At 40.0% G+C, this 27,084-nt stretch overlaps 4 protein-coding genes across 7 annotated transcripts; 1 reads left to right on the forward strand and 3 right to left on the reverse strand.

The window, feature by feature from the left end:
- Positions 1-1,853: 1,853 nt before the first annotated feature.
- On the reverse strand, positions 1,854-9,264 carry LOC145899863 (RNA cytidine acetyltransferase-like). Of its 2 annotated transcripts, none has more exons than XM_082988790.1 (23): positions 9,030-9,264; positions 8,647-8,818; positions 8,464-8,586; positions 8,300-8,361; positions 8,072-8,243; positions 7,766-7,889; positions 7,550-7,704; positions 7,395-7,493; positions 7,200-7,336; positions 7,040-7,130; positions 6,423-6,598; positions 6,117-6,213; positions 5,936-6,052; positions 5,679-5,822; positions 5,172-5,327; positions 4,614-4,747; positions 4,238-4,374; positions 3,737-4,050; positions 3,336-3,413; positions 3,101-3,262; positions 2,717-2,793; positions 2,536-2,616; positions 1,854-2,095 (listed from the first exon to the last, which is right to left on the reverse strand). In XM_082988790.1, the coding sequence occupies exons 1-23, from the start codon at positions 9,227-9,229 to the stop codon at positions 1,981-1,983; spliced, it is 3,123 nt and encodes a 1,040-aa protein (XP_082844916.1). In that variant the 5' UTR covers positions 9,230-9,264; the 3' UTR covers positions 1,854-1,980. The 2 variants fall into 2 exon arrangements, with proteins under 2 accessions (XP_082844916.1, XP_082844915.1); XM_082988789.1 differs by having other exon boundaries at positions 6,117-6,209; positions 6,419-6,598.
- A 2,273-nt stretch (positions 9,265-11,537) lies between these two features.
- Positions 11,538-16,631, reverse strand: LOC145897565 (uncharacterized). 3 transcript variants are annotated; one of them, XM_082985909.1, is made up of 14 exons: positions 16,602-16,631; positions 15,981-16,031; positions 15,852-15,918; positions 13,958-15,736; positions 13,775-13,885; positions 13,608-13,712; positions 13,302-13,421; positions 12,996-13,109; positions 12,678-12,871; positions 12,499-12,619; positions 12,327-12,446; positions 12,166-12,259; positions 12,028-12,099; positions 11,538-11,955 (listed from the first exon to the last, which is right to left on the reverse strand). In XM_082985909.1, the coding sequence occupies exons 2-14, from the start codon at positions 16,013-16,015 to the stop codon at positions 11,822-11,824; spliced, it is 3,066 nt and encodes a 1,021-aa protein (XP_082842035.1). In that variant the 5' UTR covers positions 16,016-16,031; positions 16,602-16,631; the 3' UTR covers positions 11,538-11,821. The 3 variants fall into 3 exon arrangements, with proteins under 3 accessions (XP_082842035.1, XP_082842033.1, XP_082842034.1); XM_082985907.1 differs by lacking the exon at positions 16,602-16,631 and adding an exon at positions 16,103-16,571; XM_082985908.1 differs by lacking the exon at positions 16,602-16,631 and having other exon boundaries at positions 15,981-16,099.
- Positions 16,632-17,333: 702 nt separating this feature from the next.
- On the reverse strand, positions 17,334-21,122 carry LOC145897462 (eukaryotic translation initiation factor 3 subunit D-like). The gene is made up of 10 exons (XM_082985769.1): positions 20,908-21,122; positions 20,706-20,843; positions 20,168-20,440; positions 19,859-20,029; positions 19,557-19,781; positions 19,307-19,433; positions 18,263-18,402; positions 17,971-18,116; positions 17,656-17,857; positions 17,334-17,582 (listed from the first exon to the last, which is right to left on the reverse strand). The coding sequence occupies exons 1-10, from the start codon at positions 21,028-21,030 to the stop codon at positions 17,457-17,459; spliced, it is 1,671 nt and encodes a 556-aa protein (XP_082841895.1). The 5' UTR covers positions 21,031-21,122; the 3' UTR covers positions 17,334-17,456.
- Positions 21,123-24,113: 2,991 nt separating this feature from the next.
- On the forward strand, positions 24,114-25,440 carry LOC145899100 (glycoprotein hormone beta-5-like). The gene is made up of 2 exons (XM_082987818.1): positions 24,114-24,626; positions 24,713-25,440. Exons 1-2 carry the CDS (start codon positions 24,228-24,230, stop codon positions 24,899-24,901), a joined length of 588 nt encoding a protein of 195 aa, XP_082843944.1. The 5' UTR covers positions 24,114-24,227; the 3' UTR covers positions 24,902-25,440.
- Positions 25,441-27,084: the final 1,644 nt, after the last annotated feature.

Raw genomic sequence — 27,084 nt, forward strand, 5'->3', positions numbered from 1 at the left:
AACGCGCGACGTTAAAAATGTTTACCGATGTCAGTCGCCTGCAAGCCACAAGCACACATGCGTAACATCCTGTACAGAAACTAACCGTCCATAAACAATATAGGCCACCGTACAGCTCGCAGATTGACATACGAGCTTCGTTCGTCCGGCAATGACCGCAATTTCCCACAAAAGTTCAACTTTCGGCCGTGGCGCTCGCGCTTTCTCCAGATGAAGTCTGCTTTCCCACAGCGTGTACGTAATATTATATTTGCGACTCGGCAAACAACCCCTGGGCGACGTTACTTTTAATTCGTACCCTCTTTATCGCGAAATGACAACAACTAAGCTGGCTGGCGAATTGAAACAGAGTTTGCGAACTGTATTACTCCCTTGAAAATAAGTGCGTTTGAACCGCAGCCCTAACAGAAGGGCGACAGGCTCGTACACCTCGGGTCGCTTATCACTAAAGATATAGCGGAAGTCACGAGACCATAGAGCAGGCGTCGAGCGCTTGCATCATTCGTTTGTGGAAGCTACTTACAACAATGCAATAAAACTACCAATGCAGTGTGTTTCGTGTGCGCAAATTGTCGACTTCTTAAATCAAACTTGAAGTTTGATACTCATGTTGAAAATATCGCTATAAATTAAGATTTAATCATAGGGATAAGTCAAAACAGAAAATACTCGGATTCGGTCCTGTCAGCTGCGTGCATAAACCCAACAATAATGCACGATTGTAAATGCAGTTGCTAAGTTTTGAGTTGAGCACATTGCACGTGGGATCCGCTTTCTTTAGTAATTGGACTGTGGTCGAAAAGCATTCGTGCGATCTGACATTCGGGCTGGACCGAGTACTGTTGGATCATATTTTCCTACTTGCATCATAGAGTCTAGACATTTCAATGCAAATTTTAAAGCTGAAGATTCATTTAACCATCCAAGAACCGCGTTATACACAATATATAAATTCAGAACTAAACTTCCTTGAGAAAACAATACTTATCTATCGTACTTAAATTGTACACGATAAAAGCCTGTACTATCACAAACTTGATTCTTTTCATCGAAGGATTTTTCTTTTAATCATTATATAGCCATGTACAGATACAAATTATTTTCTAAACAATGTGTTGAAGTCACGTGCCGCTGACCACAGTGTGCATGTGCCCAATCTACGTCAAAACGACGGGGTCGCACTGGAATTAAACGGTCCCCATTGTCTGTTATGAAAGTGTCCGGTTTCGCAACGCGATTTTCGGGCGCAAAATTTTCTGGTATCTAGTCGCGTCGCCATTATAATTGAATAAAAGTGTTAGGTTGCGGACAACATTGACGTTGTTGTCTGGCTGTGGTTAGTTGTCAAGTCGTGAGCTTGACAACCCATTAACATTAATAGCACTGTCATTCGTCCCCAACAGGAAGAATCAACATTAAATGACATTCAACGCATGGAACAAGTCAATCATTAATCATTTGGATAAAAACCATGTGAAAGCAGTGTGATGGGACAACAGATGTGGAGGAGGTTACGTGCGGTTGCCACAAATGCAGCAACGTCACTTGATCAAACAAAGTCCGTCAACTCTCCATTCATTTCAAAGTTGATAGACCTTACAAAAGCATAATAGGGTGGTGCTGATACGATTTGTGTCAAGGTTTTCGCCTTAAACCATGTTTGAGGAATTAGTAACGACCTTTCGTAAACGCTGGAATGATATTTGAAGCTAAATATAGACCACGCATTTGTTTGCGCTGCGGCGTTGTCATAACTTTAATAATTTACACAGATGTCGTTTAAAAATATCGTTTTCTTCACGAGACGACACGCGACCAATGTCATACACCTCCGCACTTGAGCAAACGCAGCATTACTGTAAATTAAAAGAACATTAATTGCCGGAACCTTCAATAAACACACGATAACGATCCGGCCGGGAAACATTTATTGGCAAAGAGCCACACCCACGTCACGCCTCTCATGGAGAGGCAAGATTTCTAGAGCACGGGCTTTTTTGGTTTGTGAGACTTGAATCCGAGCTTTGTGTTCTTCTTTTTGCGTTTTTTCTTGTCGGCGGCGCCGGCAGTTGCCTCAGCACTCCTCTTTTTGTCGCTGCACGAAAAATTGCGGTTTAAATGGGAAAATTATCCACGAATGTACTTGAACATAACTCCAATGTTATGCACACTTTTCAACACAGAGCAAACTGTAATGAACTTCACAGGGTTATAGGTGAACATTAAGACACGATGTAGCGAAAAAACGGTTCGTAAATTGTGGCAGGAACATCACCAAAAACACGTCGTTGTCGACGGCCCATTTCACTGTCAATATATCGCGCGGGAAGACTACAAGAATAAACATAGGCACGGATACCATGAATTTCATTGCGGTTTGTCCTTGAATTTTCGTCAACGGTCGTCTTTGATGGGAAAGGAAATGGAGGTATATATATATATGGAGATGTCAGAAAGGCGCCAGTATTTCGTGGTCAAATACGCAACCTTCGTCCTATTTGCGGTCCAGTGAGTGGCGACAAACAAATAACTCACCTCTTGACACTGAGCGTGCTTTGCTCTGGACCATGCGTCAGCGCCTCTTTCCATGCTGCCTCACTACCGCCGATCTCGTACCTGACAAAAACACGGGTTTGAATAGGCATTTAAAATATTAACGAGATGATAACGTTGCCATGGCAGCGGTTCGTGCGATGCAGAGATCATTCCCACTTACTGCTTTAGGTCCAGGGCCAGTAGAGATTGCTTTAATTCTTCCTTCTGTTTGCCGAGCACTTCGCTCGCAGCAGAATTCTGCAAAACAACGAAGGTCAGGAAGGGTATGGGCTTGGGACGATTTACGGCAAGGCTTAAATCAAGGAGCATTACTTGGCGGGAAAATTTACGGGCAACTTCATTATCCCCTCTCGGCAAAAGCACATTTACACAAAACAAGCCAAACAGGCAACTTCAACATACACCTGCAGCGTTAACAAGTTACTACACACAACAGATTTTATAGGTAAGCAACATTTCAACGAATATGCTTTCGACTCCATTTATCAACCGACACATTGCAATGTAGGTTACACAGTTGAAAAACAAACGACTAAGGACAAACCAGTTCGCTTTCCAGCCCTTCCTTCAGCGGTTCCATGTTCACGTCATCCGCCGCATGGGCGCCACCAAGCGTTGACTGCAATTCGCTTTCGACGTGAGCTTTTTCAATTTCCCGCAGTTGGCTTGTCAGTTTTCTTACCGTCCGGTTAAATAGGCCGAGCACCTTGACGTCAATAATTACGATTATTGCGTCACATGGGTGGGAAATAGTTCAGATTTGTTTATTGCGACAATACCTGCGACGTCGGTAGGTCTATTTCGGCTGCGACCGTTTCAACCGCCTTATGCTGAAGGCCGAAACCAAGCAGTATCGCCTATAAAACATACAAGCACATGAAGCTTCAAAAATGTGTAAGAATTTGACAATGAAGTTTCGCTAAAATTTCTGACATGCCATATTTTCAAAGATGTTTGTTGTGCAGAAAACCAAGAAAAAACTCAGATACGTAAAATACATGTTACATGATGTAAGTATAATGCATATGTTTCGTGTGTGTTCATGGCCAATACTTTCATTGCAATTAACTGCCACGTCAACGTCAACATTACGAATTTTATGCCCAATTACTATGTTCTGTCCGAAACAAGTAAGTAATTTCTTAAAAAAAGTTAATCAACATCGCGAATCCCAACCCACTTTTTGAGCGACAGAAATGTTCGTTTCGATCTTTCCGGCAAAGTAAAGGCGAGCCAGGGGAGGCAGAAGGTCCAGTATCAGGTGATAGTCGACCATGCTCTTAGCGTACATGTCCAACCGCTTGATGTCGTAACTGCTGAAGTGATAATCCATCTCACGCTTGGTGAGGCCGGGTTGCGGTTTCGGTTTCGGTGATTCCCCGTCGACGGGGCGCCTGCTTTTGTTCTTTCGCCTGTGGAGAACTTGGAGGGCGGTTGAAGGTTTAAACGCGGAGAACTGGAAGGAGAGCAGCGAGGCGAACCTGCGACGGAAGTCTGCGGAAAAAGCGACATTTTGTGATCGCAACAGTAACGAAATGCAGGGTTGATATCATTAAAAACTATGTATTTCGTAGTATGTAAGCCCCCACGTGATGTTTATTTTTTAACAAAAGGAAGCCTTAGCGGGTGCATGTCTCTGTATTGATTGTTTGAAGTACCCAGATAGCTGAATATTACCAACCATCGACGTAGGCGTTTTGCCAATTTCCACCCCCGCCGCTCGTTAGGGATTTTAACATAATACACGAGTGTTCTCCAGTCAGGTCGTTCGCTGTCTGGCGCAAGTAAACTGGCGTATATCCAGCTTTACTCCAAAACCTGTGAAACGTAAATAAAACACCAATAAATAAATAAATAAAGTGAATACGCTTAACTACAGTTTAATAGTTTGTTATGTCCTGGATTCGTCCTAGCATAAGTAACATGGAAATAAATAAATAGGAGGATTAAGCAAATTATCCCTGACACAAAGTTGCCGTAGTGTTAGTGATAATACGATCTTTTTTATGATTTTATTTGATGATAACAAATGCGGTAATTTTCAAAACCCCTCTTACTTTAGCAAGGGTGGCGTAAGACCATAAGACACGCCTAAGTAGTCTAGACTTTCAGGTCTTCGTTCGTCCAATTTCCACAGCAATGGTGGAAGATTTTTTCGTGGTGCCAACACCTCGTCCATCAACCCAATATCCTGTGGTAAAAGTGTTCACAGTAAGTTTAAATGTGTATCAAAGATTTACATATATAGGTATATACTGTATTGTTAAGGACCAAGAAAAGTGCGATCACGCAATTTGGTCAGCTAAATATTATTTAACAACAATTTCCCGTTATACTTTTCACAACAAAAATTGGAATGTCGAAATTAAGATAGGATATATACACCTCAAAAAAATACTAAAACGTGCTATTCCGTTATATAGGATGTATAAAGTCAATGGCACTCTCTGCAACTAACTACCAGGCCACAGTTTTTGCACAAACAATGGTAACGCTATGTCACGTGAAACCGCGCTGTTTTCCAGTCAGCCGCATGGGATAAACTTGTTCATAATTTTATTTTTCGGCTGTTTTGTCGATATAATTAGTTCAAAAACTCGAGTAAGAGATGTAACCTCTTCTGACACAGTTTCCGCTTGCTGTTTATCCACGTGGGTTGCATCGTTTTCATCCATGTTGGTCATCTGGCCCTCGTAGTATTTTTCCAGTAGTTGGAGAGCGCGGGATCCGTAACCCATTCCTTGGTAGTCTGGATGTGTAGCGATGCGAACCTTGAAGGAATGCACAGTTCGAAGGAATCGCTTATTGTCGCGTTTAAAACATTCAAACAGCAGAGTATAAACAAGTGCTCTACATTTGGTTTTCGCTGAGAATATTTTCTTCGATTTTACACTTTATTCTACTTCCAAAGCATATTACCCTTTTTGATGTAATATGCGTAATTTTACATTTATATCCATGGTACTTCAATTTACGACACAAGGAATTTAGGTCTGTTGTTCGTTGTTCAACAAAGACCCGGTTGGGTACGACTTAGTCGTCGGTGCCTTTATACGTTTATTTCGATAATATATACAAACTACAACTACTGAAATAAGACAAATAACTTTTTGGGTATCTACCACTCTTGCTCCTGACAATCCGGCAAAGTCCGGATCCTGAAATTGTTCCGAAACCGTCCATGGAATCAAATCGCCCGAGGATCGACTTCCACGGGAAAGACTGGCAGCGATCGACTTCTTGCTTATTTCGCCCTCCAGGCATATCTGAAATAACAGTCACAGAATCTTCAAATCTACAGAGACACTACCTAAAACACGCAGTATTTGGAATTTAAGTTTATACACCAGAACACTTTGAAGGGACAATAATGCCTAACCTGTAACACGCATAGAACTTCGGGCAACGAAGCTTGGTCGTTGGTGACGGGAGGTAAAAGGCAGAATATGTGATGAGCTGGTGCGTCTGACAACATCTGTAGATCGTTGGGTGAGTTCTGACATAGAGAACAGTCGTTAAGCGTTTTGGCAGGAACTATACGAAGGCGCAATGGGACGTACCTTATAGTGAGAAGCAACATACAGGGACATCAATCGCTGCAAGAAGGCTTCCGACGCTTTATGGTAGCAGAATAGAGTGTCGCGATTTACATAATATGTGTAATAAGAATGAACAGGTTAAGCAAAATAACGCACGCCATTCATTCATTTCATTGTTTCATAACGATATCTTGACTTATTTTACGTTAAACAAACCACGTAATTCAATGATACTTTGAAAACTTACAGTTCCATTTAGCTAACACGAGCAATGTTAAAACGTAATATATACTGCAATATTTGTGGTGTATCTGAGGCAAAGGATATAATTCACATGCGCTAGGTGGTGGCAGGCCAACTGATATTCGTGACATGGGTGAAGATCCACAATCGAGGCAGAGCATGCGGTTTAGCCAATCTTCTATGGGGTCACCAGGTGCATAACGTATGGACTCATCGAGAGATATTTCGTGTAAACTTCGGCCGAGAGGTGAATTGTCGCTCTGTGCAAAAGAAAGTAAAACATTAAAAAAAGAAGCTGTGAATTGCGCACTGGTGTGACGTTTATACAATGTGGGGGCGGCACAGGTTTGCTTTTGTGTATAGTTTCTCAAAAGCTACGACTTTTAGTTCCGTTTGCCACATTACGTACTTTTACATGTTGCGGTTAAATCGAATTGCGGCCTCACGATAAAAGTCTTACGATTACGATTCACCTACTCAATGACCACAACCGGTTTTACTTTGAAAAAGGTAGCAAACAAAACAAGCAAATTCGTTTCATTCAAATAAATAACGTCAAAATTACTTTGTGAGGATGTCATGACATTTTGTAAAAAATGAGTGTGCCACAGTTTTAAAAAGTTTGGAACCACTGGATGTTTCCATTTAGATTTTCGCTGTCTGACGCAACTGTATATTTTAAACCTAAAATGCAAATATACCTGTTTTGGTGTTGCGGTGTTTGAAGCCATACTTTGCTGCCGCAACTGTTTGACGAGTTTGAGTGAGAGAGATCGACCCGTTCCTTCATATCTGTTAAGGTAATTTAATGCAAACTAAATGTGTGGAAAGCTGAAAGAATGTACGGATGTGTGTGGTTACCCATTTATTGTGGATGACATGAATACAAGGTATGGGCCCATAAGTTTCTGTACTACTGGTAAAGGAATTGCAGCGGCTTCATCAATAACTAACAACTCTGCTTGACTGAGTTTGGCAGCATCCGTTGGGTGAATGTACTAAAAAAGTGTAGGTGATTATTATGATAAATTTTACTTGATTAAAGGCAAAACCCACCTGGATTGTCTGGCGATGTTCTTTGAATATATTTACCCTTACCACTGCTTTGTTAAATTCAGGATTTGTCGACTGAATCAGTTCATAGTCCAAGTGTTCCTACAAAAAATGCAATAAAAAATAACCATAGCCAGAAACCTTTAGTAAAACATTACTTGATACTCCAAAGCATCAAAACCTTTGAACACAAACTCAAAAAGTGTTTTCAGGTTTTCCGGACTCGGCGATGTAACAAAAATGTTTGAGTAACTGAAAGCCACTGCTGTTGCTATGGACAAACCAAGTGTGGCTGATTTTCCACGACCCCTGGCTGTAAATTACACTTGTTATTGATTAGATTGCGATATGTATATAGAGATTATTTTTGGGACCTGCAGTCATGACAATTGTGCTTCGTAATGTCTTTTCTGTTATTGCTTCAACAAACTTCAGTAATCCTTTGCCTTGATCAATTGTCTTGCAGCAGTTTACTATGCTCCCAATGGGCTGAGTGTCCTACAAGAAAAACACAAGAACACTTATAAAGATGAAGTTTAATAAAAAGCAATACAAACAAACTAAAAGAAAAACATAAATAAAATTATGGTGGCTTCCCGATACAGGTGTGGTTAAAACAACAATTATCTCCAACGATTGGGTACAAAAGCAAATTGCAGATATATGAAAAGAAAACAAACCTGCAATGACTCCTTAAGCTCAAGTAATTCTTTTTCAGAAGGTGTCAAACAGTCATCAGCTGGCTTTGGGGGAACTGGGTTTATCGTAAGAGTATGTGATGAAAGAGGTAAAACATTTAGGTTGTCATCAATTACAAGGCAGTTCTTGCATGATGCCACCGATAGAAGAAATCTGTAACAGAACAAATTTATTCATAAACTTTCTAATATGAATTAGCCTTGAACTACCTTTCATTAAATCTCCCTATGACATCACTGTGTGATTCTGTCCGATATCTTGCATGGACATCCTACAAAGATATTTTCTATGGTTGGTAAACTGTCATTCCCAGTTTTAACAATATTCTATGATATTTGAGTTGGGAAATAGATGTGTCACATGAAAAGCATACCATAGTTAATGTGTAAAGTTGTTTCAAAGATTTCAAGGACCGAAGAAGAAAGCAAACAATACCACTTCCTTCAACAGTTTCAATTGTACGTGCAAGAAGGTTGGGTGTGAGAGCTTCAAAATCCTACACATGTTCAAAATACAAAGTAAAGTTGCACACACAATATCTTGGTAAATATTGCACCTGCAGAACACACATTCCGTATGTATTCCCAAGGATCTTGTGAGTTTCCTTGTAATAACAATATCTGACACTCGTTGCAGCAACAAAAAGTTCAAACGGGTCATTTTCCTTTACATCCAAGGTCCCACTTGAGATTCTTTTCTGCAGTTGTTTCATTTTCTTCTTCCGATGCCTGCAAAAGCCACGTTTTAAGCCTTTAAGTTTATAGATGCATTTATTGTATGACAAGGGGCATAAGGTTTTGTTTTTAATAAACTAAACAATAACTAAATTGGGTTGTCTTAAATACAGTAACTACTTGACTAGTATGAAAACATCGTTATCCAGTCTCTATATCAATAAATATTGGTTACATAATTTTGCTTGTGGACAAACAGACTTACGTGCTAAAGCCAAGCTCCTTTTTATAACACCACAAGACTGATGGACGGGCTTTCACTTGTGCTTTCGACAACATGTGATGAAGAATAACAACTTGATTTCGGCATTGGTCACCAACAATGAAAAACATGGTTCGATGTTTGGTGGCAACTCCATTTTCAATTAAGACCCGGATCCGATTGTCAACTTTTTTTCGAACCATTTTCGAGAAATTTGAAGTTAAACACGATTAACAACTTTCCTAAAGGAAAATTCCTCATTATGAAATATCACAGTATATATGGTAGAAGTGGATAACTGCTGGAGAAATCAACTTCCACATAACATGAGCTCCCCCTATACTATAGTAGCAGTTTGCTTAGTCTTTAGTCTTACAAAATCACAACAAAACTTTACAAACCAAGATCAAAATACCAATAACAACGTGGTGACTAAATACGGACCACTGGGGTGTTGGTAAGGGATGTCAACGAGAAGATTTCTATGACACAATTTTTGTCGAGCGTTTATATGTAAAACATGTTCAGTTTCTGAAAAGGCACGTCTTGATTTATAAAGCCAACCTAGTACCGATGTAAATGCAGTATATTATAGGGGTGCCAGACGTCAGGATTTTCATGCCCGTAGTTTTGGTGTAAAATCTGCATCAAGAGTAATATAATGACCAAAAGGGCCTAAATGTTGGGAATTTTAATTGTGATACTTTTCAAAACCTGGAAATTAAGGTAATATTCCTTAAGGCGACGCCCGAGACTCTACAAAAGATCATCAGCAACTTCACGACCAAAAAAGGTAATCGCTAAAGACGCTGTCAAATATTGTTTCAAAATTGGACAATGTGACTGATAAGATCTTGTCCGGAATTGTGCTTAGACCAGTGCTTTTCAACCTGTGGGACCATCCGCACTGGTGCGGATGTGAAAATTTGTTGTGCGGATGGGCAACATGGTGTGGATGAGTGCAGGTGACAATCGCCCGATAAAAGGCTATTTTAGTCTAAGAATTTTTCATGTTTGGTTACGTACACTAGCTTCAAGAAGCAACGCTAATCCTTCCCTTTAATCGTCGGTAGGTTTCCAATCGCTTAAATTTCGAAACGTCCAAGAAAGGGCAATTTATCATGAAGCCTGGCTGTTGGTATTAGTTATGTACATCCTCGGGTTCGCAAACATTGCATGCGCGGTTTGGCCGCATTGTGCGGATGAAATTTTCGTGCCACAGAAAAGTGCGGATAGAATTTAAAAAGGTTAAGAAGCACTGGCTTAGACAAATATGGAAACCTACGTATATTATGTAACCAAACCTAAAGATTCAATCTCCACTCACCCCTAGAAACAACGTTATTCTCTTGGAAAGTGAGAACACCCATGGTTAAGATCCACTGGCTTGGGAGATCAAATCAAATCAAATCCAATTATGTTTATTTTGCGAAAAACAGCAACTACGCAAAGAACAGTATATAAAGAAATGAAATCGCATGGGCACCGATAAAACCATGAAGGTTGTCCAGGCAGGCGCCCATGTAGGCTAAAGGTGATTTCCTCACGGAGAATCACCGTCTGTCGTAGGATCGCAGCCAGCCGCACTGGGAGGTGATGGGTTGCGACAAACTGCATGTGACGAAAGGTGGCCACCCGGTCGTGCTGGCCAAAGCAGAACCCATCGAAACGCAAACGCCAACTCGGTTCTCAGAACGTTTCCTTTGATCCACATCGACAGACCTTAACGTCCCAAGGACAGTCCAAACGTGGTGGAGATTACCGGTCATCTGGACTACACTCGGACTTGAAATTCAGCAACACGATCCATTCGCGATCGAGAACAAGGAAGAGATAAAGCCCGAGTTTCTCCATGCATGAAATATGCCTATGCACCTCGACGACGTGAAATTCGATTAATCCCAAAAGGAATCATTTGTTTGCCCGACGGGAATTTTCAATACTGTGCCGCCCCTTGTATAAGTCTGCTTCAACGTGCTGCACCGACAATTAGGAGCGAGTGCCATAGTCTATCTACCGTACCCAATCAAACAATAACCAATCGCTTTTCTTAATACATAGGAGCTGCAGCACGCAAACCGCCAGTAAAGAAAAAGCTCCAGAACTATAGGAACACGCCCCGCCCATTTACAATGAAAGCATCTGTTCTGAAGGAACAGTACATACCTCCAGGGTTAAAACAAATAAGTTGTTCGGTTTTTGACAGTCGTGTCAAGTTAACCAACAGAGACGAGAATGACGTTCAGAACAGAACCCCCCAAAAGCACCTCTACCACTCTTGGAACAAACCCCGAAGGAGTCATGACAAAACCTTACGAGGTACTACCTTAGAAATCACTTGTTGTCAGAGTAACATCCTCGTTAGTGTGCTGGCCGAACGATTAACCAGGTATCTATACAAAGCATTTCTAAACTTTTTCTGCACAGCGGCTAGTTACCAATTAGACTCTGAAAGCACATAACCCCCATCAGAAACTACCATTTCGCTTTCTTTTAGTGTGATAAACAACAGAATTTGAATGCGTCTATTGTTGAGAAAGGCAAATTAACAGTGCAAAAAACACTCAATGAATAAAACAAACATGATTGATGATCAACAAACGGGTCGATAACATACAAAGAAGCACCACCACAAAAAGGATGTTTTTCATAGCAATAAGTTTCCACAATCTAGTTGAATGTTGCTATGAAGACATTTTCGACGACTTGCCTCAATGCAAAAATATCAATGAACTGACGTAGAAACAATCTGCCCCCTGAAAGCACTTGAAATGTAACAAATTGTCAACAGACATTCAAGGAGAAAGAATGCTCAGAACAGCCTCCTGCAATAAAACGTCTTTTTCTGCTTCGACTGGCAAATCGTCAGTCACTCCCGTTAAAGATTGATTGGTGTCACGAATATTTTCCGACTTCGGTGCTCCTTCAGCTGTAACGGTCAATAATTATTAACTACAGTTACAATTATTCAATTATTAAGTGACGTAGAAAGTTCGCATACCTTTGAAATATGTTTTAAGTGCATTTCCTCCTTGGTCCTCCTTCATATACTCCCTGATTGCACTTGGGTTTTCTATGCAAACATGTTTCATAACTTGTAGAAGTCTTTAGTCAAACACAAGAGTCACATGCAACGTACCCATGATTTTTTGCTTTAGTTCAAGAGAGGCTGCTCGTTCACTTTGCAGAAATGCTCTTTGTAACATGACAACATCTGCTGAACATTCTTTTCTCTGAAAAGGATTTTTATTCATGAAAAAAATAAAACATATGAAAACAGCCTGGGGCATGTTATATTACTGTGGACTCTTTGTCAGCGAGGTGGTGGTACTTTGAAAGCATAGAGTTCATTTTTTGCAATAACCTTTTGGATATGTCTTCATATAACGGCTCACTTTCCACAAAGTCAGGTTCTTTAATCTAAAAAAACGTGTTTAAAACAGCAAAAATCAAATATTTTCTTTGACCTTACCTCAGCAGTGTTGCATGTATGGTAAGGCAATAATCTTCTGATGGCATCTCTAACTGTCTTAAAGGGAGTGATATCAGGATTACACACAATCTCCCGGTGTTTCTGAAGTTGCTCCATAATTCTGTGTATAAATTAACTGTCAACGCAAAGCCTATATTCAACAGCACAAAAATACGTACAAAGATGGTCTTTTAACAGGTGTCATGGAAGCAGATGGTTGTATTACGGCACTAACTTCAGTTGCCTGTCGTTTTGGTGCTTTGGATTGTATTTGTGGTGTAGGGGTAGCACTTCGTTTAACTCCAAGTGATGGTGAGCTTGCTCTTGGAAAGTTACTTGTTAACGATATTGTCGGGTGTTCTTCCTTGACCAACTAAAAGTACAAAACAGTTCATAACACGAATTGTGAAAGTTTTAATTCCAAATTTCTTTGAATGACAAAATTTAATATAAACAACCTTACAAAAGTTATACATATATACATCGTAAATTCTTACTTGCGTTACCACGCCAGAAGAGGAGGTAGTGGATACTTGTGCATTTTGTAACCTTGATTTGTCAACCCGCATGTGCATAATAAATGGTTTTCCTGTTTGTAACTGTTGGTATACCTACAAAAAGTGGGAATTAGTCTAAAAAACAAACTATGAAGTTACTAACTAACACAAAATACCTAGTTTTTTCACATTGTGTTAGTTGAAAAAATGTTGGATTAGTGGCAAACTGAACTGCCTGGTCAACTTTTGTTGCACACCAAGTTTACAGAGTTTTTCTTCATGTTTGGAAGGGGACTGAAAACTTACCTTTTGCAAAAACAACTGGGGATTACGGAGGTAGTATTGCTGCACTGGTGTTTCCATAGTTCGAAGTTGTGCACGGAAGGCCGCAAGCAACTGTTTCTGTTCTTTTGAAAGGGTCGGTATCTGCAGACAACAAAGAGTATATATAAACAAGCATACAGTGTAGCAAAATTCAAACAATTTCCAGGCATTTAGTCACTTTCTCAGCAAAGTATTGGAGTTTAAACTGGTAAATCACTTAGCACACCATGAATAATTGCCTCATGCCAGGGTTTGGCTGCCCCTCTATTAGCAAAATTGAACACCTACCTTTGACAAGGACATTTTTTGAGAAATTATTTGTTGTACTTGTTCAACCTGTTGGTCTGTCAAATTGGGATCCACTTGAAAAGTTACATAGGATAGGGCAGACTTCTGCACAAAAAATAAAGTAGTTATTTGGATTTTATCAATTAAGGATGTCTCATTTAATTTACATGTATGTTTGATTTTGATTGTGTTGTAGATGAAGCAATATTTGAGCTGCTGTTGGGCAATACAACTTGACTTGATGTGTGGCCATCAACAGTTATAGAAGCCTTGTTTTGCTAAAAACAAATTATTTTTATTAAGTTTACCTTGTAAAATTTAAGGTCACATGCATGGCAAACATTGCTTACTTGATTCCACACTTTTTGAACCTGGTCCTTGTTAACTATTGTAGCATTACTATCAATTAATTGGTTTTTGGACACTATTCCAGTGTTGGATTGCACAGAACCAAAACGATTTTGCATAAAATGGGAGCTGTTGGCAACACTAGATATAGTGCCTGGCAATGTTAACACAGTCTGAGTAGTGTTGGAGGAAGATGCAAGTTCCACAGACTCTGATTGCTTTGTAGTAGAGATAGATATGGGGATGTTGACACTCGCAATCTGTATGCGGTTTATTGGAACTTGATTTCGTGAAATAGCAAGTTGTACATACTGAGTCTGTGGTTTAACAGTGCTGGCAACAGTAAGATTGCTTTGAGCCAATGACCCTTTGTTGCTAAATTCCAATTGCTGCTGGGAAACTGGTAGAGCTTGCTGTGCACTTTGTGCCATTGAGCTGATCACATACTGAGCTTTCATTTGGGGCTGGGAAGCTGAAGCCACAACAGATGCTGGTGATTGCATTTGCATGTTGGATAAGTTTATAAAGGCAGGGCCTTGGCTTTTTGCAACATTTATAACTTGTGGCTGTTGCTGTTGCTGCACAGCCTGCTGCCTCATATGTTGCTGCAAAATATTTGCAGCCAGGGCCTTGGCAACTTTCAGATTTGAGATGTTGATGCTCTGATTACCAACTTTCAAAATTGCTGGTTTGCCAACTCCAGACTGTTGACTTGCCTTGCTCTGCAACAGCAGTGCGAGTTTATTAGTTTGCTCCTCTTGATTCAGGGCATTTATATTGGAAGGGAGAGTCAGACTGTTTGTGACGATGTTATTTTGAACAAGCGGTTTTGTGAAGGTCGAGGCCGAATTGCTGGGACTAAATGAGGTAGAATGTTGAACCTGTGCATTGGTAGATTGGAAATCACTCTGTTGCCTTGCAACACTAAGCATGACAGGTGCAGAAACCAAATTTTGTGTAACACTTTTGACCACTTGGACATTATTCAACTTGTTGGCACTGCTATTACACAAAAGAGTCTGATTTCCTGTGGTCAAGTGCTGGGAACTTTGTGGTGGTGCCTGCAACATGTAAGACTTGCTAGTCTGTACCACATCAGTTTTTGGCGATATTTGAATTTTGAAAAGGTTGTACTGCTTTGGCGCAGCAACAGATACGGCAGCAGGAGGATTAGGAGATGCAGATCTTTGCCCTGTTGTAATTCCCCTTTGTGAAATTAAATTACTCTGCACTCCGGCAACTTGCAAAACTGGTGAGGCAGTCCTCTGCATGCCAGCCACCTGTAATCTTGGAGATGCTGTTCTCGGCATGCTGGCCACTTGCAAACCTGGCGAAGCAGTTCTTGGCATTCCAGATATAAGATTGGGTGATGAAGTTCTGGCATCACCATTACTGCAAACCTGATGGGTAGGCTGCAACAGGTTAGTACTGGAAAAAACATGCTGGTACACAGGCTGTTTGGTAGTGCTAAGCTGATAACCCGAAGACCCATGCTGCGATGTAGATGTACCATTATTATTGTTGGTTTGAGATTGGTTAACTTCTGCAGTTGTTTTAGGGACATTAAAAAATTGTGAAGTATCAAAAAAGTTTTCAAAGTGCTCGTTTTCATTTTTCACGGTGGTTTCATTCGAAGTTGCAACATGAGATAGTGAGTTTCCATTAAAAGTCAAGCCTAAGTCATCAAATGGTGAATCTGTAGCCTCTTCAGCTCCCAATATGTCAGCAGCCTTAAGGGATTGTTGCAAAATATCAAACCCCCCATCAAATGTTTGGTTTGTCTGTGAAAACATTTTATGAACAATGGAGTGAAATATCAATACAAACTATGAGAAAAATGTTAAAAATCATAACCATTTGTCAAACAAATTTACACCATCCTTGAAAATTAGGTACCTCATTTGAAAGGTAGTTACTCGTAGCACCATTTCCACTAACAAGATCTTCTAAAATGTTATTCTCCCTAAGAAATGAACACATAGAAAGTACTACATAACATTGCTCAGAATATTCCACTGAACATACCCATACTCTCCAAACATGTTATTATTGTGTTCCATCTGTCCATGGCACAATCTAAAAAATGAACAGATGTGTCTCTATCTCTACCCATCATAATGCATTTGGACCAACTGTTGTTTGCTCACCATTATGTACGTAGGACATTTTAACAAGTTAAAGTTTTGCTTTGGTACAAAATTTTCGGATTTTATGTTGAGTTGTCTCTCTCAAATGCGTCACATTCGGACAGTTGTGATAATTTGACTTTGTTTACAAAATGGCGTCAAGTCACGTGACTACTAGCGTGTTTCGAATTGGAAATCCCAACAACCACAAGTCGTCAAATGAACAGATTGCAAAAAAACAAACGAAATGGAAACGGATGCTACTACATATTTGGTCTTTTCTGCATACACATGTGTATTTTTTTGGTTATTTATAAATGATAAACCGCCGTGAAACTGAAAATCGTGGTATGGAACAAAAAAAAATAGTCAAAGGTGAACGCATTCTTCACACCACGCATTTTCGCGCATTACTCTGGATTGTGGCAATGCTCCACTGTTAAAATGCTCTTACACAACACGCACATTGCGCCACGGCATCAACAAACGAGTGAATATATTAAACAAAAAAGAAACTTACCTTCATCATGAGGACAGGCTTGGTAGCTGGGAATCACCAGGCTGAATTTCAGGGGCGCCGACCCGATCACCAATAGGAATCTTTTATCGGTTTGACGTCATATCATTTATTTCCGCGCGATCCGCGATTTGTAATGTACTCAATTTTATTCATGAAGTTTAGGGTTTTGCATAAACAGTGCACTAATTCAAAGTATATGTTCATTCGATTTCATTGCTTAGGAAGCAATGTGTTTGAAGACAAATGAAGTTTGACGACAATATAACTTTTAAGGCTTCTGCAGTCGGACAAGTGCCAAGTGTTGTTGGTTTATTTGCTGCAATGACATTCATTTCTGGAAATTGTTCATACTTCGCCATAACGTTAAATGCAACATATTACTTCACGACCAATGATGCGTAACATCACAAGCTTAAAGCCTTTCTTCAAACTTTTCTCTCCAACGCTATTCCCTTTTTCCTGCGCCACGCTTCCACAGGAACTAACAGCTGTGCCATGTGGCGACTGGCGATCTGACAAGTTTGGGTTTTCAAAAATTGGTTGCTCGATTCGTACGAATTACTAACGTTTCGGGTAATTCACCACATTTCTTCCATTTTGTTTTGTACTCCACGTCTACAGTTTGAAAATAAATCTACATGAATTGGCAAAAATCATTTAGCCCCAACATTTACCAAGGGATGGTATTTATACACCTGTGTCTTGACATATAAAACGCCACAGCTTCCGACCTCCCAATTATTTATTTCAGCATCTTTGGAAACAAGAGCATAATAATCTTTGTCAACCCGGTAATTTGCCACACACCAAAGCAATACAATATTCTAGTCTGAAAATGGCACAGAAAATGAAATTCTATTTTTCTGCTTCATCATCGCTCTCACTGTCATCATCTTCACTGCCATCAGAACTTTCCTCCTCATCTGAGCTGAATGTACCATCTGGTAGTTTGTACAGACGGATCACTGGCTTATTGGGATCCTGCGCAAACAATAGTTGTATAGAGCTGATTTTTTCATAAAATTACTTTAGTATTAGGTATTTTTAAAACTACCTTAAGTATTAGGTATTTTCCCTCCGGTTGCTTCATACATAAGTCAACAATACACCTCAAAATCCCCCAAGCATTGGACACAGACAGATTTATTTGTGACGCAAATTCTTTAGGTATAAACTGTTGTGTTCCAATAATGACATGCCTTGATGAATCTTGAATATTGTAACGAGAAACATATCCCATTTTCATGTATTCAGATCTGCAAGATGTAAATTTTGTCTTGATTATTTACACAAATAAACGGCTTTCTAAACACAAATTCAATATACACAAAAAAAGACTAGGTATTTAATGCCTATTTGTTTTACTCACCCTGCCAGTAGAGCGCACATTGTCCACTTCGCTAGTTTGCAGCTGTTGTTTTTCAACTCTGTAGCAAGCACGGATCCCCTTTGTGAGTCTAATTTTCTTCTCCATTCCACCCCATTGCAAAAATGATAGTCCCATTCATTTAATGTCTGTGGATTTCATATATTTATCCATTAACTTCTGACAAGCAAATCAATGCCTAAACAAGATTTTAATTTGCCAGTATGATTCAGTATTTACTTAAAAAGAGCCCACATATAATCAATGTGAATATTACAAGGAATAACACTCTTACCTTGACATTTATATAACTGGTCTCCCCACCAGATGTGCTCAGTACTGCATCATGTTCAGTTCTAGCAATGAGTTCAATGTTATTACCCAAGTTCCATTTTCTGTATCTATATCCCACAGATGCAATGTTGTCAGATTCCCCTGTTAAAAAACTGAGATTAAACTTGGCCATTGTAAGAATGCAATGTATGTAGGGATGGGCAATATAGAACAATACAGTATCTTAGAACATTCTAGAATAGTTAAATCGAATCCAGAATACCGAATCCTGTTCTGTTCTGTTTTTGTTTTAGCTTGTGCACTGAAGCACAACATAAACATAAAAGATTTTTTGACATGAGTCCAACAACAAAGCACAATCAAAGAATAAATTTATTGCACTGTAATATACTTAGGCTCTCTACATGCTTGTCTGGCAAGTGACAACATAATTTTGTGGCTGTCAAACCTACACGACACAACCGTAGCAGAAGATTGACGAAAAGTTCTCAAAAAAGATACATACCATATTTACTTGATTGTAAGCCGTGGCTTGTAAAGTTGTTTAACCTACCGTTTGTGATGCCTACAATCGAGGGCGACTTGTATAATTTAATGTCAACTCGATAATTTGTCTGCGGCTCTGAGTTTCAATGAAATTTACCTTTAACTCGCTCTGCCGTACCAATACGTTTTATCACACACAGCAATCAGCATAGCTGACAAACCAAAATGACAGATTTGTTGACAGTGATTGTTGTGGGGCACCTAAGTTTGCCTTTAACATTTACGTGCGGCTTACATTCAAGGGCGGGTTACAATTATTTTTAACACCGCCGCATTCGGCATACAATCGGGTAAATACGGAAAGTTATCGTACATGGAAGTATTCGGTTGTTGTAGACAATTTGGATTCAGATAGTTTAAGATTCGAATCTTCTGGATTCGCTATTCTGAATTGCCCATCCCTAAATGTATGCTTACAAAACTGTTTAAATACATGACTTAGTCAATAAGTGTGTTTTTTGTTAGTCTGCGAGACATATTAATTACAATTAGAACAAACCTTGTACAAATGGATTAGCATGAGACAGCTTGCGCTTTTCCCCAGACTTCAGCACTTGCTGGGAGAAGTTGTGGTTTATATAAGTGGCTTCCATGGCTAAATTTAAGGGAGCATTTATTCCTTCATCCTGTATAAAACACAAGATTTTAATACAAATGATTCAAAATGCATTTTAATTTTCATGGTCTTATATCAATAGCCATATTTTATGAAATAAATATTGCTTTTAGTATAGAAACAGATGCCATACCTGTGGGGGCTCATTGGCAGTTTCACTCACTGTCAGCAAGTCAAAGTTTGAGTCATCTCGCTTGTCAAAAAACAGTTTATTTTTTCCCACCCTCTGGGCAATAATGTCCCAAGAGTACTGGGATCTTGTGGAACACATCAATGTTGCTAAGATTGCATCAGTTGCATAAACATTGCCAGGTTTCCTGGTCAATTGGCGAATGATAGGATCATCAGTGGTTGTAACCTTGAAACAGACAAGGGTTAAAACTGAAAATTCCAAAATTTGGCCCAGCTTCAACATGAGCAATGCCAGAACCACACCTTGTGAAATTCTTTGTTAAACCTTCGAAGTGGCCTTTCTGCTTTAACTGAAACCCTGTCATAAGTTTTGTCATAGTAAAGAAGTTCTCCACATGTGTATAGGTCCTCTGGTTCACCTACATCTGGAAGCTTCAGTTTTGACAGGCGATTAAAATCCATCTCTTCCAGAACCTTACGAAAATATATACATGTTTTATGTAATCAAATTGTAAAATGTGCCGCATCAGTCTTATGTCTACGAATTGTTTTATGTAATGTCCTAAATTTTGTCCAAAATTTGTAACTACATAAAACATCGGAATTGCCCACCTCCCATGTTTCAGCAACAGTGACAGAAGCATCCCTTCTTTTCTGTTGTGATTGGATTTGTCTTTCTTTCCATCTGATGCGACTTTGTCCATACTGCCTTTGCATATTTCTCTGCAATCTCTGTCTCTCACGTTCTTTTCGCTTTTCAAGTTTAGTCAGGGGCTTCTGGTTAGATGAACCACCACCAGCTTCACGCTGCTGCCTCTGCTGTTGTTGTCTTTGCCTGAGTTGGTTGAACCTGAAGCGGTTTCTCTGGTAGGCTGGCTTTTGCACCTAAAAAACACAGAAAAAGTATCACTTTGACATATTTTACAATTTGGATTATATACATAAAAATAGTCATAATAAAGTTACTATATTAAACACCAGACTAACAGCAATACGATATTCTTGCTACACTTATTTGCGAAATTTATCAGCAATCTATGCAGAAATAGAAACTGATGCATAAATATATTAAAAATGTCAACTGATTAAACCATGCAAAATACATTTGGAATGTGAACTTGTAATTGAAAGTGCAACCGGCAGTACCTACCTTGGTATTGTCCACCAACCGGAAACTGCTTTCATCTTCATCATGGTAATAAGCATACTGACTACCAGAACCAAACTGAGAGTTGTATTTGTTCATAAAACGACGATCTTGATAAGTGTTTCCACTCCAATCTGAAACCTAAACAACAAGCAAATAAACAGCAACATTTCAAAGAAATAGTAAAGTTTTGCTTTGCACATACCTTTCCAAGGCGGTCTCCCTTACTGAATGGTTGATAGGGCATATCTTTAAATTTTTCTGGTAAATTGACAGGCCCCCAACCATGATCATTGTCTTGAATTTCAGGTGGAACGAATTTAGCCATTATGTAGCTTAATACTATATAAATGATCTATTCATAATAAAATGTTGGTATTAATATTCCTAAAACTGCATCAATTTGTTAGCTGCATTTCCAAGTTAAAATTCCTTGGCAGATTGTGATTGCGCAATCACGTGGTACACACACGATTGTAATGATTGGGCCTTAAATTTACGTAAAACAGGAAGTTAATTGTCGAAATCGCAGTTATACCACAAACCTTTGCTCAACACATCACAAAGTTTCGAAGAATGGTTGTTGGTTAATAGACGAATTTTTTTTCACTTATTTTTTCATATTAAAAAAAAATTAAATACAACATGCATCGTGTGAAAAATGCAGGGGATAGCGAGAAGGTGGGCACTAAGCCAACAGCTCAACATTTTCCCAAAATTGTTTTACTATTAGACTTTGTACAATAATAATAAAAACTGTTTCCGAGGCTTTTTTGCAAAGACGCACGATCCCGTTTTCACTCAGCTTTAATTTTTTGTTGGTCACGATGGTTATAAGGTTCAATTTAATTTGGAAGCTTATTAGTTTCCCCTCTACGGTATAGCTTGGGGTATTTTTTTTTATAGATTAGCTTCCGCAAGTAAGGAGTTCCAATAACCTTGTGCTTTGGGTGGATTTATATTTTCAACCAAGAGTATAAGGCCCACAGTGGTGTAAGATATTTTCGAGACGTCTGTTAGCTTTTCGTTCGTGAAGGAACTGATGAGCCATAGTCTCACTCATCAGATATACTTACACCAGCTTCAGAAACTTAACGAAATCGACTGTGTTTGGCACAAGACCAAACTTCGGAGCGAGTGTATCGTATTTCAGATACTCCCCATTCCGGTCCAACAGGTCGTCATGAGCAATCACTCCCGCTTCGATAAAATTTTCGAAAAAACGTTTACTATATGGTTCTTTATAGTTTTATTAAGCCACAGGGGTCTGTTGCGCATGTGGTTGAAATTGGGGTGAAAATTGATTCAGCAATACTTATGACACAACGCAGTAATTTTATCATAAATGCGTGCAAGATAACCACAATGTTACGACACTGGCGACGAACATGAATATAGTGTTCAAATTCTGTTCACATACTCGACTGGCTTTGTCACTTCTTTTTTATGAAAAGTTTGTTGTTTTTTGACCACACACCGGGGTTTTAACCCAGGTTATCCTGGCACGAAACCCGGTCAGGTTCTCTACTTAGTATACGCGTCGGGCGCTTGACCAAGTAAAGGGCCACCTACTGCCCTGTTTTTGCAACAGGCAACAATATTATGTACATATGTAGAATTAACTGATTTTATCCAGAAGTCGACAACCCACGGCTCCGGAGCCAGATGCAGTTCTTGCACTCTTTTGTTTTGGCTCCCTAGAGGTTACAGAGTCATTTAATAAAAACTAATAGTAAGATAAACTTTTAGTGCACTTTGAGGTACCTCAACGCGTTTTACCAAAAAAATAATTGAAATACGTTTTCGATAGTCTCGACAAGCACGGCTGTATGTTAATTACAGGATGACGACCTACAGTCTCGTCATAAGCACATTTGTACTTTTGTTTCTGTCAGAACTTTCAATGATATCAGGCATAAAATATCATAAAATGTTTTGAACATAAACGTAGTAACTCGCAAGAAAGAAAATAGAAAAGAAGGTATTGGTTGTACTGCTTGTGTTCACAATAAACCTAAATTTTTGTTTTATTGCTATTAGCTTATTTGACTATAACAACGCAGGAACTACATAAAACGCAAAAAGACATGTTTTGCCCATTACAAAGTGGTGTTTTGAGACTGTAGCCTGCAAGTTTTGCTTTTGGTTTCATCGCACGGAAGCAGTTACTCGGTGGCGCAAAAGAGTAGTTGTTGTCATTTTTCTTGATATACTAATCACTTGATGTCAGCAAGGAGTAATTTTATCCCCTCAACCCAGACTAGAACGTTAAATGCACACGTTTTGCTGCTCTCGCAAAATTCATCCCTACTATTTAAATTTATATTCCTTCCAAGGCATTTGCCTGTAGTCTATCATAAAATAAATCTACTTGATGCAAATATTGTATCTATGTAGGAAAAAGGCGAAACGTATTTTTAAAACGCGGTAAATCTGTAAATTTCAAATTCTCGAAGAAAACATAATTGGTCCATATGTAATTGGAAGACGTACAAAACGTCTGACAGTAACATATTACCAATCATGTAGAAGCAATATGGCCACGACGTATGTTAAAAAATTGAAACTACAAATTTGTCATTGTGTCTCGAAATTCTGAGGCAAGGTTGGATGAAGTTATTAACTAATACCTGATAAGAATTGCTCTTCTACAATCAAAGTAGGTTACAAAAAAAAATTTAAAACAAGTCCCCGAAGGAGAATTACCGGGAAGGTATTTTTGGGCACATATTTCGAAACATCGTCAATGTTTCAGGAAATTTCTCAATGGGCCGTGGCAAAGTTCAGATTGATGACGAAACGATGTTGGCCCGACGTCACTTGTTCATTTGGATGAGATAGACTATAACGTATGACGCACAAGTAATTTCACAGATCAAAAGAGGAAACTCAATTTCATTAAATTAGTTAACGTACGTAAATGCCACGCGCACATACTGACGCACTTGTTTTAAAAAAGATTAAAAACATGAAAGCCTTATTTGATGTGTTTGACACCTTAAAAGGGCAAAGGCAAGACAAGTTCGTTAAACGTATCGTATCGAAACGACGAGCCCACCTACTTCTCAGTTTCACAATAACTGGCGGCGTGTCGCAGGTCGCACGTTATACGTCACGTGACGCTCCTGCGTCATGCGTCAACGAAGAGATTCGCTTGAAGAAGGGTCACCCACTCCAGTTGTATTAAAGAAGGTACCGTTCACTGCAAGTGAGCGCGGTTGCATAAATGATTTATGCTCCCGCTCTTTCTTGAATATGTAAATGTCAGATTATTGCGGCTCGGCGAAGCGGCCCTGGGACGCGTCGCTAGTTTATTTATTTACGGGCGATGAGGGCGCGCGCATATCTTATCATTGGCTCGCTGAGCCTGAGACGAACCTGCAGCGGTATATAAAAGGCAGCGCGCGGCGAAGGTGAGCTATCCTAATTCAGCTCGAGCAGCAGACGCACCTTTCAGCTGATCATTAGAATTTGCGTATCGCTATACTGAAAGCGAATATACCGACTACTACCCTACTTATCACAATGGAAATAACTATGAAGAAAAACAGCGTCCTTGGAGCCAAGACAGTGCTGAGTCTTTTCATTTATCTCAGCGTGGCAATGTTGCTTTGCCAATGCAGCACCGCAACTGCCGAAGAGAGTAAACTTAAACCAAGCGAGATCGTGGGATTCACGACAAAGCTCATTAAAGTGAGCAGAAGAGGAACAACTTCGGTAGAAGATGACATTCAGGAAGGATTTGTCCAACCAGTTCCAACCTCTATCTTGAAACGCATCGCACGTTCGGCGTCAAGCAGAGGTTCTGATTCCTCCTGCAGATCATGCAACCTCACAAGGCGCATGGTGGTGGTGCAAAAGCCGAGATGTCGTCCTGCGAAAATTATAGTTTCCGCATGCGGTGGAGGATGCGATACATGGGAGGTGTGTACAAACCCAAGCCATTTGTTAAATATGATTTTTGCTCGTGTATCCAGAACATGGTTGTTTATACTTATTTTCACTTTTAGATTCCCGATGTGTCTCCTCGTCACAGCGAATACAATCACACCGTGTGCATGCCCCAAGTGGCCGTATCCAAGAAGTTCATCTTGAAAGGGTGCCCGCCTGGCGTCAATCCCAGCTACACCATCACATACCCGAAGTCGTGCACCTGTGCGCCGTGTTCATCGCGAAACATGGCCTGTCGTACCCTGTAGTGGGAGACGAGGAAATGCAGACATATGATTGCTCTGCGGATTCGTAAATCGCACTTCGAGTGGTCGCCTGCACTGAGTGACTGGTACTCCCGCAGGCAAGCCGAAGCACCCCCTCCTTCCCACTGTTTCAACGACCTTTGCACATTCAAGCTTGAAGCGTTAAACAAACTGTGTGTCTGCGTGTTGTCCGTTTTCGCGTAAGAGTCTCGAGGCATGCCCGAAAAGCGCGCCATGCGGGACGATAAGCTCGTCTAATGACGCCGAACTGTCAATCTGTCATCTATGCAAGCAGCCCCGGGGTCCACGATCTTCGGGTCCACTTGAAGACGGCAAGGGTGTGAACATGACAAAATGTCGGTCTTATTGATTATTCATTCGTGTCGTACAGTATCTAAACACCTGTCTCATGCGTCAAAATATGTCGTGACCCTTGGCTGAGGCGTTGCCTTGATTCGTTTCCATTTGCACCCCTCTTCAAGTGTATACACGCCGCTGTGAGTTTTCGATTTTTTTGTTTTAATAAAAGTGAAACCCCCTGATTTACGTTTGTCTGCAAGGTTTTGCATCAGAGCAGAAGCAGTATTAACATTCGGTGCTGTGAGTGAAAGTTTCGGCCTTTTAATTCGGAACCGGTTGGGAATAATTCATAGGACAAAAAGTGTAAAGTTGAGTCATCCGGAAGACTGACTCAGGGAAAGCAGGTGTCACCCAGTACAGACAGATGTTAAACTGAGGATTCCCAGAAACAACCGGATTATGCCGTGAACGTAATTAACCGCAAAAATTTACTTTCTCCATACCCAGTAACGCAGACAGTTGTAAAAACTTGGTGACGATGGTCTACGGGGAGGTCCAGGTCATCCACACCGTGGACATATTTGGTCGCTGAGATTAAGGAAACGCGTTGTTTTCACGTTACGTGGAATTTGAGGTTTCTGAGAAGGGGGCAGTCGGAATGTGGAAAACACGGATTTTTCAAAAACCGCAACCTAAAATATCACACATTCCTGTCGGATATTTACTCAACTCCTGTCTGCTTTGGAGATTTTTGTCGGTAAGATTTCTAGTAAAAACGGCTGGGAAAAGCGACGGAACAGTGTGTGAAACGCGCTTGGAATCTCCGATCTGTTTCGACGTGAAAATCCAATATAGTGGTTTGCGCTAATTTCCAAAAATGAAATCATAGTATGATGTATTAGTAACAACAACATTGACCTTCAATTTTGTGTTCACTAAAAACGTTTATTTAAATCGTTTTCTTTTTCAATCAAAATTATTTTATGCACTACGTGTCAGCAGGGTGTGTGGTATGTGGTTTGGGTGAGCCATGCATTGTCTGTAAACTCAATCAAGACAAGTAGAGTTACTCACACCACTCAAATCCACTTGGTGGTCACTGCTTTTTTCAATTTCTCCTATTTTTGTGTTTTTGTGGTAAGTTCGGGCCGTGTGGATTCTGTGACCCAAAAATCGATATTCCACATGCACTTTGAAGTCCCAAACATAGCATAACGGAATAGCAATACATAGTATAACGGAATAGTTGTGTGTTTCGGCAAAAAAAAAACGATCTAATGTATTGTAGGAAATCGCAAATGACGGAATTCAAACGACTATGGTTTTACTATATTATGCTTAGCATGGCAATACAAATCATTTGGCTCTTTGTTCAGGTTATATGCTCATTGACAATAACAACCAATCGTCCTGAAGTTAGTGGTTACGCATGCTTGGAGTCATGCGGGTCGAACGGCGCTAACTTGCACCACGCCACTTGACCTTTAAAGCGAAATTGCATTTCATAAATACTGATGGTTACGCGACCCACCACCTAGGATAACTCGACAGTCAGTGACCTTAGCGTTAACCTGTGTGTGGCATATCACCGATACTTGCATATATCGGGATCCGGTGCATGTTGTTGCTTCGGTGGTCTTACATGCAACATTTTAATGTTTGTATGCGTTGGATACCAACGCCCATCTCCGCCCGTTGTTATCACAACACCTTCGAACTGCAGACCGCCACGAATCGCGGCCGACGACCGGGTGATTATCAACCGGGCCCGCTTCGAGTACAAAAGTATATAAACTACATGTATGCGGTGGGACATTAAACCATTTCAAGTGTAAGACCGCGAATCGATAACGAGGCAGCGCCTTGTCGAAATTGACCCGAAAACG

The sequence above is a fragment of the Ascidia mentula genome, chromosome 4 (genome assembly GCF_947561715.1).
Source record: "Ascidia mentula chromosome 4, kaAscMent1.1, whole genome shotgun sequence".
In the NCBI taxonomy this organism is placed as follows: domain Eukaryota; kingdom Metazoa; phylum Chordata; class Ascidiacea; order Phlebobranchia; family Ascidiidae; genus Ascidia; species Ascidia mentula.

Excerpts from the sequence above, each read along its gene's own strand:
- LOC145899863 (XM_082988790.1), bottom strand. The coding sequence starts at position 9,229 with ATGGTTCGAAAAAAAGTTGACAATCGGATCCGGGTCTTAATTGAAAAT. Across the intron at positions 7,131-7,199 it reads ATGTCATCCACAATAAATGG|ATATGAAGGAACGGGTCGAT; the intron begins GTAACCACACAC and ends TTACCTTAACAG. Across the intron at positions 3,263-3,335 it reads TAGACCTACCGACGTCGCAG|GTGCTCGGCCTATTTAACCG; the intron begins GTATTGTCGCAA and ends ATTGACGTCAAG.
- LOC145897565 (XM_082985909.1), bottom strand. The coding sequence starts at position 16,015 with ATGGAACACAATAATAACATGTTTGGAGAGTATGG. Across the intron at positions 13,422-13,607 it reads AAAAAATGTCCTTGTCAAAG|ATACCGACCCTTTCAAAAGA; the intron begins GTAGGTGTTCAA and ends TGTTGTCTGCAG. Across the intron at positions 12,620-12,677 it reads CCTGTTAAAAGACCATCTTT|AATTATGGAGCAACTTCAGA; the intron begins GTACGTATTTTT and ends ATTTATACACAG.
- LOC145897462 (XM_082985769.1), bottom strand. The coding sequence starts at position 21,030 with ATGGCTAAATTCGTTCCACCTGAAATTCAAGACAATGATCATGGTTGG. Across the intron at positions 20,030-20,167 it reads CTGTTGCTGAAACATGGGAG|GTTCTGGAAGAGATGGATTT; the intron begins GTGGGCAATTCC and ends TATTTTCGTAAG. Across the intron at positions 17,858-17,970 it reads ATGTGCGCTCTACTGGCAGG|ATCTGAATACATGAAAATGG; the intron begins GTGAGTAAAACA and ends TACATCTTGCAG.
- LOC145899100 (XM_082987818.1), top strand. The coding sequence starts at position 24,228 with ATGGAAATAACTATGAAGAAAAACAGCGTCCTTGGAGCCAAGACAGTG. Across the intron at positions 24,627-24,712 it reads GAGGATGCGATACATGGGAG|ATTCCCGATGTGTCTCCTCG; the intron begins GTGTGTACAAAC and ends TTTCACTTTTAG.